General features: G+C 30.9%; 1 protein-coding gene and 1 long non-coding RNA gene across 4 annotated transcripts in view; one reads left to right on the top strand and one right to left on the bottom strand.

Moving 5' to 3' along the window:
• LOC146997049 (uncharacterized) overlaps positions 1 to 21,275 on the bottom strand; it is an 82,724-nt gene that overhangs the window by 40,186 nt on the left and 21,263 nt on the right. The gene's annotated exons all lie outside the window — the stretch shown is intronic.
• LOC118182676 (ribosomal protein S6 kinase beta-2-like) overlaps positions 16,459 to 21,275 on the top strand; it is an 80,937-nt gene continuing 76,120 nt past the window's right edge. The window contains exon 1 of one of the 3 annotated variants that reach the window (XR_015041080.1): positions 16,459 to 16,574. Coding sequence is in view for 2 of the 3 variants with exons in the window: in XM_085816451.1 (XP_085672577.1) it covers positions 16,509 to 16,574 (66 nt within the window). In the remaining variant the exon portion in view is untranslated. The remainder of the gene's footprint in view (positions 16,575 to 21,275) is intronic. The other 2 variants (XM_085816451.1, XM_085816452.1) reach the window with 2 other exon arrangements.

Below are 21,275 nucleotides of genomic sequence, written 5' to 3'. Positions count from 1 at the left end.
CATGGGGAAAACCACGAAAACGCCCATGCAGCCAGCCCATTCGAGGGATCGAACCTCGAACCGAACTACCAGTGTTAGCGTCTTTACGGCTCGGCCGCTGGTGGGCCTATTATATTCAGATACACACCTTTTGAACACGTCGGAAATTCATTATTCTGCTCAGCATAATTTGTCTGCATAAAATATTAAATAGTATCAGAAATCAAAAGCTAAGTCAAAGTAGAAACAGTCATCTCTTCTAAACCATTTTAATTGAAGTAAACAGACGTTCGTCTTATCGTAAAGTAAACACTTATTTTTCAAACAGCGGATAAAACGAGAAAGAAGGAATTGGTGGGGGAAGGCAGCGAACGAAATGACACTTTTTCGAGCTCTGGATGAAATGAGAAAGGACGAAACGGTACTAAGCCAATAAGACAAGGTGGTATTTTACTTTATTATTTAACTATTCATCATAAGTTTAAGGATTATTTACATTTTTATTTGTCTTTACATTTTTATTAAATTTTACTTATAAGTATTTTATATTTCAGTTGCTAATTATTATGTTACTTTAATTATTCATTATTTTAATCACTATTTTTTATTATTTTAATTATGAAGTTTTTTAATTTATTATTTTAATTACTAATTAATGTTATTATTGTCATATTTATTCCCTTTCTTTCTTTATTTTTTCCTATTTTCCTGACGGCCTTCCGTAGGCGCTTCTGACTTTAAAAACTAAGCCCTGACAGCAATAGAAAATTTAATAATGAATCATATCCAGTGCACCAAAAAATAATAGCCAAAATAAAGTGAATTATTTCTACTCAAAAATGTGACGCAAAACTCCCTATCGCAGCACTACCCAGTTCCCGCGGGGTAGAAAAGCTCACGTGATTCAATGCGATGCGACGTTTCAAGGCCCTTTTTAGGGCCGTAGACCGATAAAATAGGCTCAGGATACGGATACCGATGGATTTTACCGAAAGTAACGAGTAACGATACGATAGTAACGAGTACTGGTTCACCGAGTAACGAATACATACGGGTACACAATTTCTCGTTACTTCTACAGCACTAGTGAGAAGAAGTCAAGCTTCGACTGCACAGCAACGCCACGGAGAAAAACTGAGTCTAAAATGTGTCTTTTTTGACAACTTTACAGGCGTAAATTCAGGTTCCCTGAAATTCATTCACGCATGCGCGTTAGAGCCAGAGAGGTTGTCAACAACATCGTAGAAGTCGTCATAGCGCGCCATATTGAACGCTAAGCACGAGGATTTCAGCAATTTTGAACATTTGGAAATGGAAAAAAATAATGAATCACGCTCTAGTGATCCTGCGTGTGAAAGGTACGTAAAAATATTTAATTCTTATACCTTTTCATTGTAGAATTATTTTTTAATTACCAGAGTTATGTTCAAATCCATTCCATAACATGGGATGGTTATCAAATATCATGTAATGAACGATTATTAATTAAGTTGGCATTAAAAAAGTTAAAAGTTTCATTGGAACATTTTATTGAAAAATTATAATTCCTACTGTTAAAGAAATCAGAAGTATTTTGAAAAATCTCTATCAAAGCTTCTTACGCAAAATTAGTATATTTGTATATAATTGCGAGGATAAAATCAAGCAATCATGGATGATTTACTATGATTGCTAATGAAAATTATTTCAGTTCTTCATATCCGATCTTTCCTGCAGTTATATGTAATGTATATTGCAACTTCTTCTATTTTCGTTTAACCAGGTATCAATTTTTTAGTTCATGATATTTTCTAATTCTATACATTGAGCATTATTTATAATCAAAGAATCTTTATAATAAACTATTCACAGATATCATTTTTTTGCTACTAAGAACTGCAATATTATCCCAATTTTTAATTATTTTTTAAATTAATTTTTTAATAATTTTTCCAGTTTTAAAAATAAAATTATTAAAGTAAATTAGCTGCATAATTCTGGTGTCATGATATTCACTGGCTCTTTTTTATTTTATTTCAACCTTGCAACTTAAATGTATTCTGTAAATTAATTATTAAATATCCATATTTTATTTTTATATTCAATTTTTATATATTCTGTACTGATGTGATTTAAATCTTTATAATAATAATTCATTTAGGTTAAATGATCCTTCACCAAAGGCTTATGTGCGTTGTGTGGTGTGTAATGCCAATTCTTGGTATTTTCCTGAAAGAAAATTCTTTCGGTTTCCTAAAAATCCAGAGAGGTAAAAATTTTATTTTTATTTTAAGTTATAAGTATTTAAAATGCATGAAAATAAGTACAGTATGACAGATGAAGAAATTTTTTTAACTTTCTGTTATTTAAAAAAATTATTCCTTTTCAAATGAAAACGTTATATTCATTAACATACTTTGTGTGATATTCAATGTTGCCTTATCTGTTTAGCCTAATTATATATACAATAGTAATAAAATATTTATGTAAATATTACAAAATCGTAGAAGCATTAGTTAAATGTTATCTACATGTCAAATTTCTGGAAAAACTAAAATATGTATTTGTTTTGCACAGTAATAAGTTACATTTTAAATGAATGCTTAAAACTAGTGTTCCCTGTGTAAAGTAGGTGTAAATTTCATGTTGTTTTAACTTTTATAGATCAGCACAATGGCTTGAAGCATGTAGAATTTACTTGATTGGACGTGACAAGGAAATATTAAAGAAGCCACCTTCTCTTTTATATCGAAGTCGTCTTTGTTCCGCACATTTTGAAGACAATGCATATTCCACAACTAAGAAGCATTTTTTGCATTCGAGTGCTAAACCAACAAAATTTGGTGAAACAGGTATGCATTAATTTCAAGTTTATATATTTCAAAAATTTTTAAAAATTTAACCTCTTATATATTGTACTGATCAACAACTTACTATGTTATCTTAGAAAGAGAGCAGTCTGCTGTCTTTAAAAAGAGTGATAAATCTTTTTCTGAAGGATAATTTAGTTTAATCTCCCACAGAAATTTCATTTGTTTACATAAATAATATAACTTATTTATTATGAAAGGACTCTTCTGCTGTTTCTTACATAGTCAATTTTGGTATGAGAGAATGTAAAGTAACCCTTTTTTAAAATCCATTAAATTTTCCTTAGTAAATCCTTTATGGATATAGCAGAATGTTCTTAGAATATGATATAGCAGAATATATTTATGCAAAGTATAATTTTAGGCTTTGAATCAGATTTACAAACTCAGGATAAATGAAATTAACGATAATTAAAAATAAAATTAAAACTTCGGCTAATCTTTGGAATATCGTAACTGGTAGTTTGGCGACATTTTGGTAAGGCGATAAAGTTTACTAGCTAGGACTTTAGCAGTGTAAATGGATAAAGTCAAGAGTGTACGCAATGCCATTTTTGTGCAATTCTGGGATGTTTTTTTAAGTCAAAATAGATCGACGTATACATGGATGATACCGTGTATGTGCAATTCTTAACGATGCAAGCAGTGGGCGATTCTGCACTTTCTCCCAATTTCGCACCTAATCTTCGTGATGATTAAGCATTTTTGTTCCATAAAAGTTCTAGCATAAGCGTAATTCGGCTAGCAAATTGTTGGGAAAAAATGTTGAGTAGTAAAAAAAAAAAAAAAAAAAAAAAAAAAAAACAACTAGCAGGGTTGGTCGCCAAAAAATCGCCAAGTTACCATAATCCGAAGATTAACCAAAACTTCTTTTCTTAAAACTAAATGTCAAACCGTGTTAAAGGTTAGTTAAATATTTATTTGTTTAGAGATGAAATATTCATAAAATAATTAATTGATAATGATTATATTATGAATTTTTATGCATTAGTCTTGTTATATATATATATAAATTTTCTTTTTCCTTCTTAGCTGATGAGCTGTCCAGAAACGACAGAGTTGTAAATGTTCATCAGCTGTCTATGAAGTTGTGCTCGAAATTGCAGCAGCATGCAATCAATATCGATGATAATTCAAGTCCTTTGGCAGAAACAGTTTCTGGCACTTCACAAACAGATTCTGGCTCTCTAGAACTTGGTTCACACCAGCATTCCATAGAACTAAATAATATCACCGAGACGCCAAAAAGATTAAAATGCAACAAAAATTTAACACCAAAATCTTTAAAAATAAGGCAGTTAAGTCATAAGCTGGCATATTTAAAACGAAAACATTCAGCAAAAAGGAAAGCAAACAAAGCTGGAGTCGAAAAGGCACTCCAGCTGATTAGCTCATTAGTTAGTTCTGTAGTTTTCACTTTTATAAAATCACAAATAAAAGCATCAAATGTGTCAAAATACGGACGAAGATGGTCACTGATGGATAAAAATTTGTGCCTTCAGATCTATCTTAGTAGTCCAAAATCATATAATACACTGAAGGCTTTTTTGCATTTGCCCAGCAAGCCTACATTATTGAAAGCTGTATCTGGTATAAAAATGGAACCTGGATTTTCAGTTGCTGTGCTCAATGCCATAAAATTAGTTGCTAGCAAACTGAAAATCCATGACAGGTATTGCATCTTATCCTTCGATGAAATCACTTTAAAGCAAAGCTTATCTTATGATAAGAAAAGTGATTACATTGTTGGATTTGAAAATTATGGTTCCTACACTGAACTAAAAATGTTTCCCGAATATGCAACTCATGGTCTTGTTTTTATGGTCCGTGAGCTGTGTAAAAAGTGGAAACAGGTCATTGGCTATTTTTTTTCTTCTCACACTACTCCAGGTTTTATGTTGTGTACTTTGGTCATGGAAGCCCTATCAAAATTATTTGATTGTAGTTTGATACCTGTGGCTGTTGTTTGTGATGGTGGTGCAAACAATGTAGTTTGTTACAAAAAATTTATGAAAGTCACAGAAGAAAGACCATATATTATATGTCAAGACAAAAAGGTATTCACACTTTTTGATGTGCCTCACCTTTTGAAGTGCTTGCGAAATAATTTTAGAAAGTATGATGTTAAATTTCAGGGTGGCAAAATTGCTAGTTGGAACCACATTGTATCTTTGTGGGAATTTGATCGTAAAATGCCTCACAGATGTGTTCCGAAATTAACAGACCACCATGTAAATGTGGATTGCCTTAGTGCTATGAGTGTAAAATTAGCAGCTCAAGTCTTCAGGCCTGTGTTACCTTAGTGCACTAAATGGCTTACCCGCATCAGCTAGTCTTACAGCAGATTTCTGTTCAAACATAAATATTTTATTTGACAGTTTGAACAGTAGAACACTTAAGCACTCTAATCCTTTTCTTGCAGGAGTTACCAAGTCATCGATTCACTTAAAAACCTGGAAGGAAAAGATGGATTTCATCAAAGGCATTGAATTTCAAACAGAAAAAAAAAATATCTTTCCCAAGTATATTTGGCTGGAAATTAACACTATCAGCAGTTCAGCAGTTAATTCCAGTTCTGTTGGAAGATGTACCATTTGTATTAATGTGTCGTTTCACTCAAGATGCCTTGGAAAATTTTTTCTCTGTTGTTAGACGCAGAGGTGGAAATAATGACCATCCAACTGCATATGATTTTCAACAGAGGATGAGAATACTAATGGCACAGAATATCATAAGCACAAGTAAGCTATCAAACTGTGAACCTGATAACGATACAGTTTTGATACCTACAGAGTTGCTGACAGTTATCGATAACACTGAGCCTGGAAATGGCAGTGATGTAAATGATATGGAAATTGACTTTGATGATCCCTTATTGGTAGCAAATGAAAATTCTGATACTAGTGCTTGTATTGCAAGTACATCATATGATGTATTTTCACAAAATTCAGCAGCTTATGTTGCTGGATATATTGCTGGAAGGGCATTGAAGCAATTTCCTTGCACTTTATGTAAGAATATTCTTCTTGTTGATAAATCTTTGGGTGAACACACTTACTTTTTGTATTTTAAAGAATTTGATGTAGTGAAAAATGGATTGTGTTACCCCTCACAACAGTTTACATTTACTGTTTGTGAGATGGGTGAAAAATTTGTAACTTTGTTTGATAAAATATGTAGCCAAAAAGATGTGAAATCCAAAATTATATCCCAACTGAAACTAATTGATCATGAATGGCTTACATGCCATTATCATGCAGTAAAAATGTGGGAATATATTGTCAGTTCATATGCTCAGCTTATGATATATTATAAGCTGAAAAGTATAAATAACAGCTTGAAAAACAGACGTAGAGGAAAGAAAAAAATTATTAAATTACACTAAAAAGTCTTATTTGTATATATTATATGTATTATTTGTAAGAAAAATATATTAATGTAAGGAGTATGTGTGAGAAGTTTTTGATTTTGTATTTTTGCTATATTACTATTTGTTGGATTTTAATGTTTTTGTAATGTAATGTAATTTGTTGAATTTTACAAAAGTTCATGTAATTTAATTCTCCCTCTCTCTGTATATATATGAAATTTCTATTTATGTACGAGGGCCATCCAGGAAGTAGATTACGTTTCCGTCTGTGTCCGCTAGGAGCGGGGCTAGCGCGGCCATCTTGGGGTCAGAGCGTTGTGCAGCTCAGTCTGCATCTAGCCGTGCTAGTGAGAGGTTCGTGCTGTGCTCCGTTCAGATACTGTGACGGTTTGAAATGTCTGCGTTAATTGAAAATCCCGCGAGGTGCGCTCAGTAATAAGGTTTCTGACTGCAAAAAACTGTAAACCGATAGAAATCTATCGGCAGCTTCGTGAAGTGTATGGGGACAACATTATCACTGAAGGTGGAGTGCGTCAGTGGGTCATAAGATTTCAAAATGGCCGAACCAATGTTCACGACAAAGATCGAAGTGGGAGACCCAGCATAGTGACCGCCGAACTTCTCGAAAAAGTCGATGCTAAAGTCCGTGAAAATCGAAATTTCACAATAACGGAACTTTCTTTGAGTTTTCCACAAATTTCGCGAAGTTTGTTGCACGAAATCATCAGCGAAAAGCTTGGTTACCACAAGTTTTGTGCAAGATGGATTCCAAAAATCTTGACAGAGGACCACAAAAATCAGCGAATGGCTGCAGCGTTGAACTTTTTGGACGCTTACCATAAGGATGGTGACTCTTTACTCGATCGCATCGTTACTGGTGACGAAACATGGGTGAAACATGTGAACTGTGAAACGAAATTGCAATCAATGCAGTGGGGGCACACAAGTTCTCCCCAAAAACCCAAGAAATGCATGCAAACAATGTCGGCAAGGAAGATGATGGCGACTGTTTTTTGGGACAGAAAAGGTGTAATTTTGGTGGACTTCCTGGAAAGAGGCACTACAATAAACTCTCAAAGGTATTGCCAAACTCTCCAAAAACTCAGAAGAGCAATTCAAAACAAGCGCAGAGGAATGTTGAGCTCTAAGATCTTGTTGATTCACGACAACGCCCGGCCCCACACGGCAAATGTCACTCGTAAAGTTCTTGAATCTTTTAAGTGGGAGTTGTTTCCTCATCCGCCGTACAGTCCGACCTGGCACCGAGCGACTTCCACCTATTCCCAGCAATGAAGAAGTGGCTGGCTATGCAGCGTTTTGATGAAGACGCACAGCTGCAAGAAGAGGTAACGAAGTGGTTGAAGGCGCAGGCGGCCGAATTTTTCGACGAAGGAATTTCCAAGCTCGTACATCGCTACGATAAATGCCTTAATTTGTATGGTGACTATGTAGAAAAGTAGTATTTGAGTGTGGCTTTCATCTGTATATAATAAAATTTGTTTCCTATACTTTGTTTATTTTTTTATTCCAAAACGTAATCTACTTTCTGGATAGCCCTCGTATATATATGAAATTTGGATTTATGTGTGTATCTTCAAATGTAACTTCAGTATCTAAATTGTCTGTAAGTGCAGTGAAACCTCAGTTAACGAATATAGTTTGTTCCTAGAGGTCATCTGAAATCTTTGTAAACCAAACCTAATTCTCCTTTAGGAACTTCTGTAAAATATATTATTGATTCATTCCTTCGCCTCAGATGATTGCAGATTTTAAACTTTTGCATTGGTAACATTTGCACCAGTTTACAATTGAAAAACCAGTGCAAATCATTCAACCATCATTGAAAAACCAGTGCAAATCTAAACTAGAAAGAAACTAGTTCAGTAGTAGAGAAATATACATGTATTAAAAAGAGTTGGTGATATAATTACAAGATAATGAGAAATGAAAAGGGAAGAAATATTGTTATTAATCTTTAAAATGAAATAGAAATAAATCTTGCTGATAGAAAAAAGGGTTACTTTTCCATTATACTCCCGCAAACTTAACAAATATCCTGAATTAATAGAAAATTACGAATTTAAAAAAAAAAGTATGTAAGAATTGCATTATATATAATTTTTTAACATTATTTTACAAGGTCAGAAAAATTTAAAAAATAAACATTTATGTAATTTTTCTGTAGCAGTGAAAATATAAGTACCTACATAATAAGGACGTTTGGCTAAATGAGTAAAAAAACTCAGTAAAATAAGGATTAAAAAAATAATCAGTGTTTTTGTTGTTAAATTTCAAAGAAAAAAAAAATTGTGACACTGTTCAAAGCATGTTTTGTCTTTTTGGTACATGCATAGACTCACATTCCATGTTTCACACATGTATCTTCTATGAGGTTTCTTCCTTGTGCTACAAAGTATACACTGCCTGGATCTAAATTTCACTGGTATATGTCCAGTGTTATTTAGTTTCTTTTCATCAGATGACGTTTGTGGTTTTTTATGTTAATGGGGAGGGCTTGGTCTTTTTGGCTTTGGTACGGATCATTCGTTTCCCATTCATACTTATTTTATTCATATTTCATCCCAAAATATTCAGAAAATATTTTTAATTTAAATAAAACTTTAAGCGATTTCAATTTTTATTATAGCAAAGTATATTTACATTAAATTTAAACCACAGGAAATAATTTATAAAATCACAATACTAGCTTGGGGAGCAAGTGTGTTGAGGTCAGAGAAAACTCTCTGGTAAAAGATCAGTAATAAATCAATTTTCATTCAAAAATTTCGGAAAGAAGAAAAAAAAAATTCCAAAATTGGTGGTTTCAGGGCACGACCACCGCGCGTCAAAGGATTTAGGCATTATATAGAAACAGAAAAATCCTTAACTGTCAACTTCTTCAAAATCTCTGGTAATAATTTCTTCTAGATTGAATTCATTGTTTCATTAGTTATGTATTACAAGGCTTTGTCCATGAAAATTGAATAATAGAGAATATTAAAACTGCTCATTTTTGTTAGAAGTGACCTCAAAACATGTAGGAAATTCATTTATTGATAGCTTGTATGTTTGTCTTTCGAGACAGTTCTTTTTTTTGGTTAGGAAATTTGTTCATCGTGAAACATATTTGTAACCTGAGGTTCCACTATGCATTGAGCTGTGTTATTTATGCTAATAAATTTTGACAATAACAATGTTTATTTTTTTTTTTTTTTAAATTTACATGTGAAAAAAATTCTGAATGCTGTATTTGCTAACATTGCATCCTGCTCTGTATTTTCTTCTCAAGTTTTTTTTTCAACGTATTTAGACATGTAATTTATAGCTATATACAAAGTATAGAGAGATAAAAAAGTGCATTATGTAACTTAAAAGAATACAGTAGACGCAGCGTATTGTGGTCATGGTTAATGTTATTAATTGGATATTGTCATCGATGTGGTGAAGTCTCACTCATTTGTATATGAAAACTTGGAAAATACTTTGTTTATCGTGATCAACAATTCAGTTAATATTGTTTATTGTGATCAACAATTTAGTTAATATGTCCAGATTCATACAGAATGGATTTTTAAAATTTAACATTGCCAAATTAGATTAAAATAGATTTTAAAAAATTGTCAGGTGACACGGAAATGTTGCGAAGTGTGAGATTAGGTTTCCAAACACCTTGATTTCAACTTTAGTCATTTATTTAAAATCAGGTTTAAAAAAACAACAGCTTTAGTTTGACGTATCCTATGAGGAACTCTATTGATTTTAAGAACAATCACACATAAGTCCTTTCTTTTTCAGAAGCCACTCCCCCCCCAAAAAAAATCCTGAAAACACTGATGGCAAATAATGGTTGCATTTTTGCTTAATTTTACACTGGCAGTCTTCAAACAAAAGATGCATTTTTAATTTTAAGATTACGTGTACAGAAGCAGTAAAATAATATCCAGGAACATTATGAGCAGTTCACAAACACATTTTTGCATTTTCTAATTAAAATGCTGTGAAAATACTTGTGTTCTTAATATTTTTTAATTAAATTAGTTAAATTCCATTTTCATTCTGAAGTGCTTTTTTAAAATTAATGTTATTATTCTGCTAATATTATGAAAATAGATATGAAAAAACATGATCACATTAAGTGGCACCTACTATGCAGTGATTTGAAAGTAATATTTGTATGTCTTTGGAAATGTAGTATTTTAATTATTGTTACACCGCTTCATGTGTTCTTTTAAAACTGCTAAATTAATCACTGAATAAATTATAAATAACCATTTGCTTATTACCTTATAAAGTTAGAATTATCTTAAGCAGTATTTCTCACAAATTCTAAAGCATGATGAACAGGAAAGTCTTTGAACTAATATAAAAATGTGCAGAGGTTTTCAGATAGTTTTTAAGTTACATTTTAGGATTGGTAAACAAAGAATAATCTTATTACATATCTTACTTCTTTTCCTTTCAATATGAAATACTTTGTGAAGTGCATAATAGGAAATTTATTGCTACAGTATCTCATTCTATACAAAAAGATTCCATTATTTGAGATTTTATAATAAAAATTTCCTTCTTTTACTAGTTATGCAAATCATTTGAAAATTATCTTAATACAAAATGCATACCAAGCCATTTTTTATGGATAATATATTAAGATATTGTTTTCCATGTAGATGCTTTTATTTGTGATTTGATGAATGGAAATGCATTATACTGCTCAGACCCCTCAGTTGATGATTTTTCTCATACTCTTACAAATGTGCAGTTTTAAGATTCCTGCATTCAGCACGTTAAAAGATATATTTATTGACATTTTTATGAAAATTTGCAGCATTGCTGTAAGCATTGAATAATGGTGCTTTAACATCATGCATTATTATCATTGGTACAGAATGATTTAGTTTGCTTTTCTTTTTGTAAAATATATTTTCTTTTCAAATTTGCCACCCCCTCCTTTTTGGGGGGAAAGCAAACAATGAATTTAATATGGAAAATAATCCCAAAATTTTCACATTCTCTCAAAACTGTTTTTAGTAGCCATAAGTGACAAATTCAGATTGTTTCCAAAACAATATTGACTGAATCTAAAATTTTCAGTCAGATATTGAATGTTTCTTAAAGAACTAACATAGATTGTTTGTTATTATATAGAAGTTATTTTTTAACTATTATCTCTTAATCTCTAATATGTGCTCCTAAACATTGGGTATTACAGAGTTTATTATTTTATGAAAATTACTAATTTACAGAAATATGACCTGTGTGAGATCTAAGTATTTAAATTTCAGAATAATTTGATTTCTAAAAGATATATTATTGTAGTTTCTGCCATTAAAGCTATGCTAAGAATGTATGTTAGTATACATTCTTAGCATAGCTTTAATGGTTTCTCTCCTTTTTTTGTCTTTGCTATTTTTTCTGTATGATAAATCTAAAATTTTATATATCTCTAAAACAAAAATTTATGAATATTTTACCAAATTTTTTGTTTAAATAGTAGAAAAAAGAATTTCTAATAAAACACATAAATTACAATAAAATTTTAAAATGTATTATTCTTAAAAAACACTAAAATAATGTCATCTAATTATTGTTATACTGTGTTAATTGATATATCTTTAAAAGTTAGCTCAGAGAAAACTTATTTGAAACAAAAGAGGGAAAAAGATTTTATCAGCGATTGTGTGAAAAATCATACATTTGCTTGTTATATATTATGTCATAGTGATTTGATAATTGTGTATCTTAGTATGAAATTTTGTGTAAATAAATTTTTTAATATCTTAATTTATATGTGTTGTCTTTATTTCTTTCAAGCTGAATAAGCAAAAATCTTTAATAAAATTGTATTGAAGAGTGCATCATTTATTTATTTTAAAATTGCTAACGGTTGATATGTATTTCAGACTATTAAATATATAGCCTTTGTGTGCTTTGCCATATCTCAGTAATTCTGTCATGTGCAATAACAAACGTTACATTTATTAAATTGCGTACATACATACTACATGGCATTTAAAATTAAATCATATTTTAAAGCCGTAATTAAACGAAGTATTAAACTAATAGTAACCATTTATGAAATATTTAAGTATTAATATGAATAATTATGAAACGAAAAAAGTGGATGTAAAATAAAAAAAATCATATACTGCAAAGCAAAATTAAAAAAAAAAAAAAAAAAAAAAATAGTAAAAGCTAATTATCAAATAAAAGATTTACGCTTTCTGCTTCACGAGCGTTTAAAGTAAGATCGATTTTCCGCCTCGACTACACCCTGCGTGTTTGCTTCACCGCATACTGACTTGGATTCGAAATTTGCCTGAGGGCGAGCCAACTGGTTTACATTGTGTCTACGAGAGCTTGCCTTCTTTTCCCCTAGAGATTCTTTGGTTACGGTGGAACAATTTTTTGTGTAAAATGGGCGGATGTGCAGCTATTAATTGTTCAAATCATTCACGGAAAGGTCATACATTGGTAAAATTTCCTAAAAATGAAGAAAGAAGAAAATATGGGTAAATAATTGCCGAAGAGACAATTGGAAACCTGGTCCAGGGGCTGAACTTTGCTTAGTAAGTATAATGTTAATTATGCCTTCATTTAGAGTTTATATCTTCTCTGATGTTTATAATGTGCAAGTAAAGTGAAATTCTTGTGTACAATAACCTGAGTATCTGCTAATTTCTGTAATAATAGCTATAATTAAATTAGTCTAGGGTTAATGTACCCGTCGCTAAACATCGCCAATGTGGATGTTTTGAATGTGGGAAAGAAATTTCTCTTCTAATATAAAGCGCAGATTTTGTTTTCCTGTGCTAATTGTGGAATTTATACTAATGTAACATGAAAATCATTAGCATATTGAAATTTATTAAAAAATAAATAATAATTTGGAAAGTCAAGATAAAATCTGAATGTTTGCTAAAGATATATGTAACACTATACTATAGTTGCAATATCGTTGGAATGATATATAATTTTTTTCTTTATTTTATAATCACTATTGTTAAAAAGTTAGATGAGTTGTTTATGCACGGTCCCCACTACTGTTTCTTGGTTAAAATAACTTCCAGAATTTTGACATTGACATCTGAAGTCAATAGAATAAATTGAATAGTGTGAGACAAAATATATATAATCTGACTTCAATAATTGCAAGGATTGTGCAAGTTTATTTATAATCACAGTATTATACAATTTGGCAACGGAGTAAAGATTTAGAAATGAATGCAGAACATTCAAATTATTATTTTCTTGTTTCTAATATATAGAAATATAGTCTATTTTCCAGTATAAAATTTCAGTTAAGTTTTACTTAAAATTATGGGAAAGCAGATTTGTTTCATGCATGATCTTTATAATACTGGTATGAAATGAATGAATTTTAATCTGTAAATAATTTTTTTGTTAATATTGAAATGCATTTCTTTGGGTACATTTTTAGGCACTTGTGGATCATGTCAGACAACATGCAATAGAAAAAAGATGTCAGTGTGCATAAATTTTCCCATTGTGTTACTTCATTTTATCTAAATTTCAAGGATAATTCTTTTCATTTTTATATGACATGTTATCAGTATAAAGGCTAGTGAAAATAAATTGGTATGTGTATCTGTTTTTGAAGTGTAATGCTTAAATAAAAAGATGGTGTGTGTTTCTTCATTTAAACAAAATTTCAAGGATAGTATTTTTCAGTGTTGTACTGTTTGTTATTTCTCAATGTAAAGGGTAACAAGGGGAAAAAAAACTAGTATGGTATATCTGTTTTTTAAGCATGATAATTTTATTTATTTCTTTAGTGATGCATATATATAGAGAGATGGTGTTTGGTCCAACTAAAGTTATAATAAATCTAATTTTACTAGATCTCTCCCTCCCCTCAGGTGTAGAAAATTTTCAAGTGCAGAAAGTTTATTTGCAGAATTAATTCATTTCTCATAAACTTATTATCATTAATTTTTTTATATAACATGTTATTAAGTTACATTTGACTACTGTGTAATAAACTTGTATTTAGGGCAAAAAAATAACTATAATTTTGCATCTGGTGACTAATATCATATACTTCTAAGAATATTATTTTAACTTTTTCCATAATTTTTGTATTTCAGGAACATGAAACTGTTATTTTGATATACTTAAATAATAAAAGCGTGTATCTGAATCAATTAATGGATACAAATATTTTACAGTTATTTTTAGAAGATATTTGCCATATCGCTTCTAATAACTCATAAAGTATGTTAAAATATAGGTGAATAATTTGGTGCAGAATTCAAATTTAGGGTTTAAATATAGTGAATCATAAGACTAAATGATTTTTATTGTCATGATTTGCCTGGGCTTAAGAATGTACTTTTCGCCCTGTGGAAATTGTCATCAAACTGTCCTGAACAGGCTTTTTGTTGATAATAACTTCCAGGCTTATCAGTACCTCCTTTTGGTGTGTGCGTATTTAATTATGGCAAAACTCACTAGGGCTATCTGCCTAAGGGGAGGGATGCCTTCGTGGAGGACTTTCTAAGGGAAACTGGCTCGTATACACGTTACACATGGGGAAAACCACGAAAACACCCATGCACCCAGCCCGTTCAGTACCTCCTTTTGAGTGGAGGGTATGCAAATATAGTACCCAATTTAAATTACATTGTGATTGTAATAATATTGTGGTATTAAATAAGTGATTATAATTACAATTTATTTAATGGCATTGTAATTATATTACATTGTATGTGTGAACTCTTAATTTCATTACTTTATGCAATTATGTTGTAAGTGCATAATCTAATTGCAATAATATAATCTATTCACAATTACAAAATAATTATAAATGCAGTTACATCTTAAATAGAGGCCATTTTAATACTTTTAAATTTTCGCAAGATAACTTCCCATTAAGGTTCATTTGGAGGAAACTATGCAAATACTAAAAAAGAAGTTATGCTAAATTTACATATTTTGTACAGTACTTTCTTGTTATAATGCTGTTCAATATATCTTCAATACTTTTGTAAATTTAACGACATTCTTTGCAATCACTGTGGTGCTTTAAAAAGAAGTTTCTTAGTTATGCTTTCTAATAAGAATGGGTTTAAAATTAAGTATTACGTATAATAACTAGCAGTTAAAAAAACATGACTGCATGAAAATGCTGTTGCTGTGTAAAATAAAAAATAAGCTTTCTTTTATGCTTTGAAATGAATTACATGTGCTTAAGTCGTCCTTTCACAATTTAAGAATGTGGTTAACACACATTCTTAAATTGGACAGGTTTTATCTAAATTATTATTATAAAATATATAAACTATGAATTATTTTGTAACATAACTCAAATTACAAAATTCATTCTATATATGTTCAAAGTTATTATCTTTTATGGAATAACTTTTTTAATTTAGGTAAAAATTGGATTTTTATAAGTATTACAAATACAGTGCAACACAAAAGTGATCTGATTGGAGAGGAAGAAGGACTTTTAATTACGGTTTCTAGTTCGTATTTATATTACATTTGGGGAAAAGCATCCAAAACACAGAATGTTGTACTTTCTTCTTCCATATATGTTATGAAATATTTCACACATTTAAAAGAAAGTGTTTCTTCAGAGTCTTCCACAATTATTTCCATATACTTCAGACTTAAATGACAACATATTCTTAAGTTATTTATTTAGTATTAATTTACAGTGTTTTTATGGAAATTTTTGTTAAAATATCATTAAGATAAATTTATTTGCACACTCTACGCTTTAACTATTTCCCTATTTGACACTATTGAAAGTTTTTATTCATATCTTATTTATTTTAGTCTGCTAACGAAACTGAAACATCTAAAGAATAAGTTATTTTGAATATGTTTACAAAATATACGCGAAATTTTTATTTAAGTGAAAACGTCTATATACTATTCGAGAATTAATAAATTATCCGAAAAGTTTATATGCGCTGAATGCCGCGCGTCTATAAAATAAATCTTTAAAAAAACAGCAGACATTCAGCCAGCGTGTGCGATAAACGCACCAAAATTGGCAGCGCGTACACTCCCTCGCCAAGAGAGAAAAGTTGGTGATTCAGCCTGGTTTATCACGTTGTTGCCGGCTGTTTGTTGCCGGAACAAAGCGTTTGCAGCTACAGTTCTGAGAAACGGCCTTTGGCGAAATAAGGTTACCGTCTTCACCGGCAAACAGGCTGAAAGCCAAACAAGAATCATTTATCGCTCAGATTGGCGAAAGTAACCTTTCCTTTCAAGTGACATTCGCTTCTTCGTGTTGTTTTGTATCACTCACACGCTTTTCGTTTTAAACTTTATTGTTAGTAATGGAAGATAATAGAAAGGTGATTGCTATCAAGTTAATCACTTTGATCTCCACTCTGGCACTTCATGTAAGAAAATAAACACACTTCTGGTTCAATTACATCAGTAATAGCCAAATTCTGTATACACCTAAGAATAGTTTAAAAACATGTGCTGGATAAGTCTATTTATCACACATCGCTTATGAGTATTTCCTGTTGTCTGCATTTCAATGAAAATTTGATGGCTCACTGGAAAATTTGTGACCTGGTGAAAGCATTTTCTGACTAACTTTATGGCTCATAATTACTTTTCTGTCCATTCAAATGACAAAAATCTATATGGCTGATATTTACCTCCTCACAACCAACAGATACTATTCAGCAAAATGAAGATCAAATAAAGCATATGAATACATGAGCAATCAAACATGTGCGAGTTGTTTACTGTCCCATAGAACACTCGGTAATATACCTAAAACACATTAATTATACCTACTCTAGAAATTAGGTGTTCACATCATGAGTTTGTTTTATGGTTTAGTTTATTGAGATTACAGCAAAGCACACTAGGGCTATCTGCCTAAGGGAAGGGATGCCTTCGTGGAGGACTTTCTAAGGGAAACTGGCTCGTGTACACGTTACACATGGGGAAAACCACGAAAGTGTCCATGCAGCCAGCCCGTTCGCAGGATTCGAACCTCGGACCGAACTACCAGTGTTCATCGACTTTACCGCTCGGCCGCTGGTGGGCTCAGTTGGCTTTATGTGATTACCGCAAAGCCTCGAGGGATAACAACAAGAGGGATCCCTTTGTAGAATATTTTTTAAAACTGGCTCGTATACCAGTTACAAATGGGGCGAACCAAGGAAACGTCATGTAGCCAGCCCGCTCGCGGCATTCTAACCTGAGGCAGAATTACCAGTGTTCAACGACGCTTCGGCCACTAGTAGGCCCGTGCACTTAATTGGAAAGTGCAATTCATTATGTAAACAGACATGAAGGTGATAATCAGTTGTGCGCTTTTTTAAGTAATCAAATGTTATAAATGCACAGCTGTTGCATTTCTTATTATTTATTAGTCATGTTTTTATTACGTATGATATAATTATGAATTAACCCAATAACAAAATGTGTACACTCTTTAGTACTCAAATACTCATCAATTATTTTTCAACTGATTATTACATACCCATAATAATTTGCAAAGAACTGATAACTATAGTTGCTGCCAATTACATAATCATTATCTGAATTAAAAGTAACTTCAAATAAACTTCTTGGCAATATTCATTTTTGTATTCATACATACACATCTAATAAGTCATATATTTACATACAGATAGAGAGATGCGATGTTTTAGAAGTTGTTAATATATATTTATTAGTATTAATGTAATGAATAAGATTTATATTAATGAATGTATATACAAATGTTTTTCATCATGCATAATAATAAATCCATAAATTTCTAATGTTTCAATATGTAGCATTTACAATAAAAGTATAGTTTCTAATGTATTTATAATTCAAAAAGTATTTCATTAATGACATGAAAATAATAGACAAATTTAATGAGTATTCTCATTATTACATAAGCTATGCTTTTCTCTTTTATGCATCTTTTATGCTGTTTAAAATGTGTCACTGATTATGCAGTAAACAATTTAAAAGATAAGTAATTAGAAGAAAAGCCGCGCATATACAAACGGATTTTAAAAAATTATTCAACTAAAATTTAAGAAATAAAATTCTATTATATAACAGTGTTATAATACACGATCAGCACGAAATACGACAAATTTGGCGAACTTTTGGCTACGAACAATTTGTAAGCAAATCCGAACTGCAAAAACGTCGTAAAATACTGTCAACTCTGAAATTTCCACGATTATATATTTAATGAATATATACACATTTAAAAAATGACTCAGGCAGTTGTATTACAACAAAACAGCAATAATTAAATCGGCCTCTATTTCCGCCGTCCATCACTTCACACTGAGAGCCATCACCATATTGAAAGTTACCCGTGATCCTTCAGAAGCTGACCTTTCGTCTGATTGATTGAATGTTCGAGGAACACGTCTCCAGCCGGAACATTTTGGGAAAAGTTTTAAAATGTTCTTCCTAGCTAGACGAAACATTTCTCGGAATTATCCTGGGTAAGCGCGCGCGTCTATAGATGCGATAACAGCATAGTTTACGTGTATGTACGATTTTGAAAAACGCGGCAAGGAGTTTGCGATTCTGCACTTTTCCCAATTTTGCAGTTAATATTTGTCATGATTAAGCAGTTTTGTTACATAAAATTTCTAGCATAAGCGTAATTCGGCTAGTAGATTGTTGGAAAAAGTGTTCAGTAAATAAAAAGAAAAGAAACATGTCTTTACTTCGTGAAGAGAAATTGGCGGCGAAAAAAAAAAAAAATAGAGGGTTGCTGTAGCAGAGTTGGTCGCCAAAAAATCGTCAAGCTACCATAACCCAAAGATTAACCATTTTTTTTTTTTTGGTTGCACGTGTACGCCAAATATAAAAATAAAATGGATACATGCAATTTTGAAGGCGATGATTGGGTAAATGACAAATCTATTTATTATTATTATTATTGTGTGTTATTTTTCAAAAATACCTGAATTTTAGTGAGTTTTAAAGAAATTTTTTTTTTAGCTTTTAACGTGTATAAAACTGGATTCATTTATTTGTGTGAATTTTCTTGTTATTTTAAATTGCAAAATATCTAGTCCAGGGTTAGAAAAAAATCAAGAATACTGTCTTTACTGTTCGCACATATAAGCAACTGGCTTAGCTTATTTAGAACTTTTTTTTTCCTGGTAGAAATTTTCTGGCTTCTGTCTAATGCTTTTTTAACATTGACTCAAAATAGTCTTCCTTCTTATTGGCTTGAGTTTACTGCCATATCAACTTGATGAGATATGAATCAAGATAATGATGGGCTTTGGCCCTCTTTTTTTTTTTTTCAACTGTGCTTTTGGCAGAGTCCCGTGTTCATTCTGTATTTTGGGTGTGATGGATGTTTCGGGATCTATAAACTTACGCTTATGTTTCATTGTATTATACAGAATTTTAGCTTTTTCTAGTTCTGATTTGATAGCCTAGCAATCAGAATACAATTTATTTCTTTTTTGATAATTTTCTCGATTAAAGTAGAGGCACTTTTGTCAGGCAAAACAGTAAAAATGTTTATTTTATCTCATAGAATATCCCTCCAAAAACACATTTTATAGGCAGTAAATGTTGAGTATTATTTTTTTTGACAAAGAAACTCTCGCAAACTTCTATCACATGTCCTTTATGATCTATTTTCTTTTCTTCACCCATTTTCTAAAACCCATATTTCTTGCATGTAACTAATTCAATCATGCATGTAATTTGTTAACCAATAGGTAATTTCATTGGATCCAAATTTTTACATATGACAATGTCCGGCAAAATGCCATATTTTTAAAGTATTTGAATGGCATCGTTTTTGTTTGTAGGTAAATCACAAATATTCATATTTAGAAAATTTTACTTAAGCTAAAATGTATTATTAAATTGAGTATAATAATGAGTGAGTATAATAGAATGCTTTCAAAAATCTCAAAGAGCATTCAGGGTAGGCCACATTGATGCCTTTCATGTATTAGCTTGAAAAATTAATTGCCAGTGACTTTGCAAATTATCTCCAAAGTGGGCAACGAGTTTATGACTTTTTTTGCAGGGTTGTGGGTAGTCAGAAAGTGCAAAAAAAATTTAGTTCTAAACATATAAACATTCTTTGAAACGCATGTGACTGTTATAAAAGTAAAATTTAAATATTTCAAGAAATTATCTTATGTTATTGGCAAGTTTTAGGGAGCTGCTTTTTTTTTTTCTCTCAAACTGATTTTACACTTTTATTAAATATTAGATTATGCTTTATAATAATACATATTGTGAACATTTCTCGGTCATTCATAGAATTGTATTATTTGGGTGAAATCAGTTGTACATGTATTTTCTGTAATTTATTCAATTATTAATTGTTGATAAACCCTTAATTTTATTGATAGTCCTCAAAGGGCAAGATTAAACTATTTTTAACTCACAATCATCAGCATGGGAATTTCAGTTAATTATAGATTGTTTACAAAATGTTATATTTTTAATGAATAATTAAAAGGCATTTAATTCTAAATAATATGGATCCGCGGTAACTGTCTTCCCAGCATTGTGTAGAAATATACATACTTAGGATTTCTAAGTAAATAATTGTAGCTGGTAGAAAAAATAATTTTATTTTCCATCCGAGACAAACATGATTAATTACAGTGTGACTTCAGTCTTCAGTAATATTATTAATTAAGAATTAATCCTTTATTAAATATGATATATTTTAAATAAATAATTAAAAGAAAGGAGAAATTAGTAGGATGGATAGTTTATTAGAATGGATAGTTTCAGTAGGCTCTTATATCAAGATTGATTTTTAAGTTTAGAAGTTTCAGAGCCCTGTGGAAGGCTACTAGGAAAGATGAGGGAAATAAATGATTAAAATAACTAATTAAAATTAAAATTCAATCTTATGTGAATAAATAAATGACAATTAACTAAATTAACAATAAATAGTTAAATAATGAAATGAAATATCAGATCTCATCATATTTAAGGCCCTAACTGGAATTGAAGCGTCACTCAAAAACCAAGACATAGAGATAAGTATATTATACTAGTAGTAATGTACTACTACAAAGATCATTCTTTTTCCTTCGCATTAATGAAAAATGGGTAAAATGGTTATAAAGCAG

This window comes from Stegodyphus dumicola, chromosome 5 (genome assembly GCF_044657685.1).
Source record: "Stegodyphus dumicola isolate Sdum_Otavi_A_Nest chromosome 5, ASM4465768v1".
Taxonomy (NCBI): Eukaryota; Metazoa; Arthropoda; class Arachnida; order Araneae; family Eresidae; genus Stegodyphus; species Stegodyphus dumicola.
The sequence above is the reverse complement of the archived record's forward strand: the minus strand, read 5'-3'. Positions and strand labels throughout refer to the sequence as shown.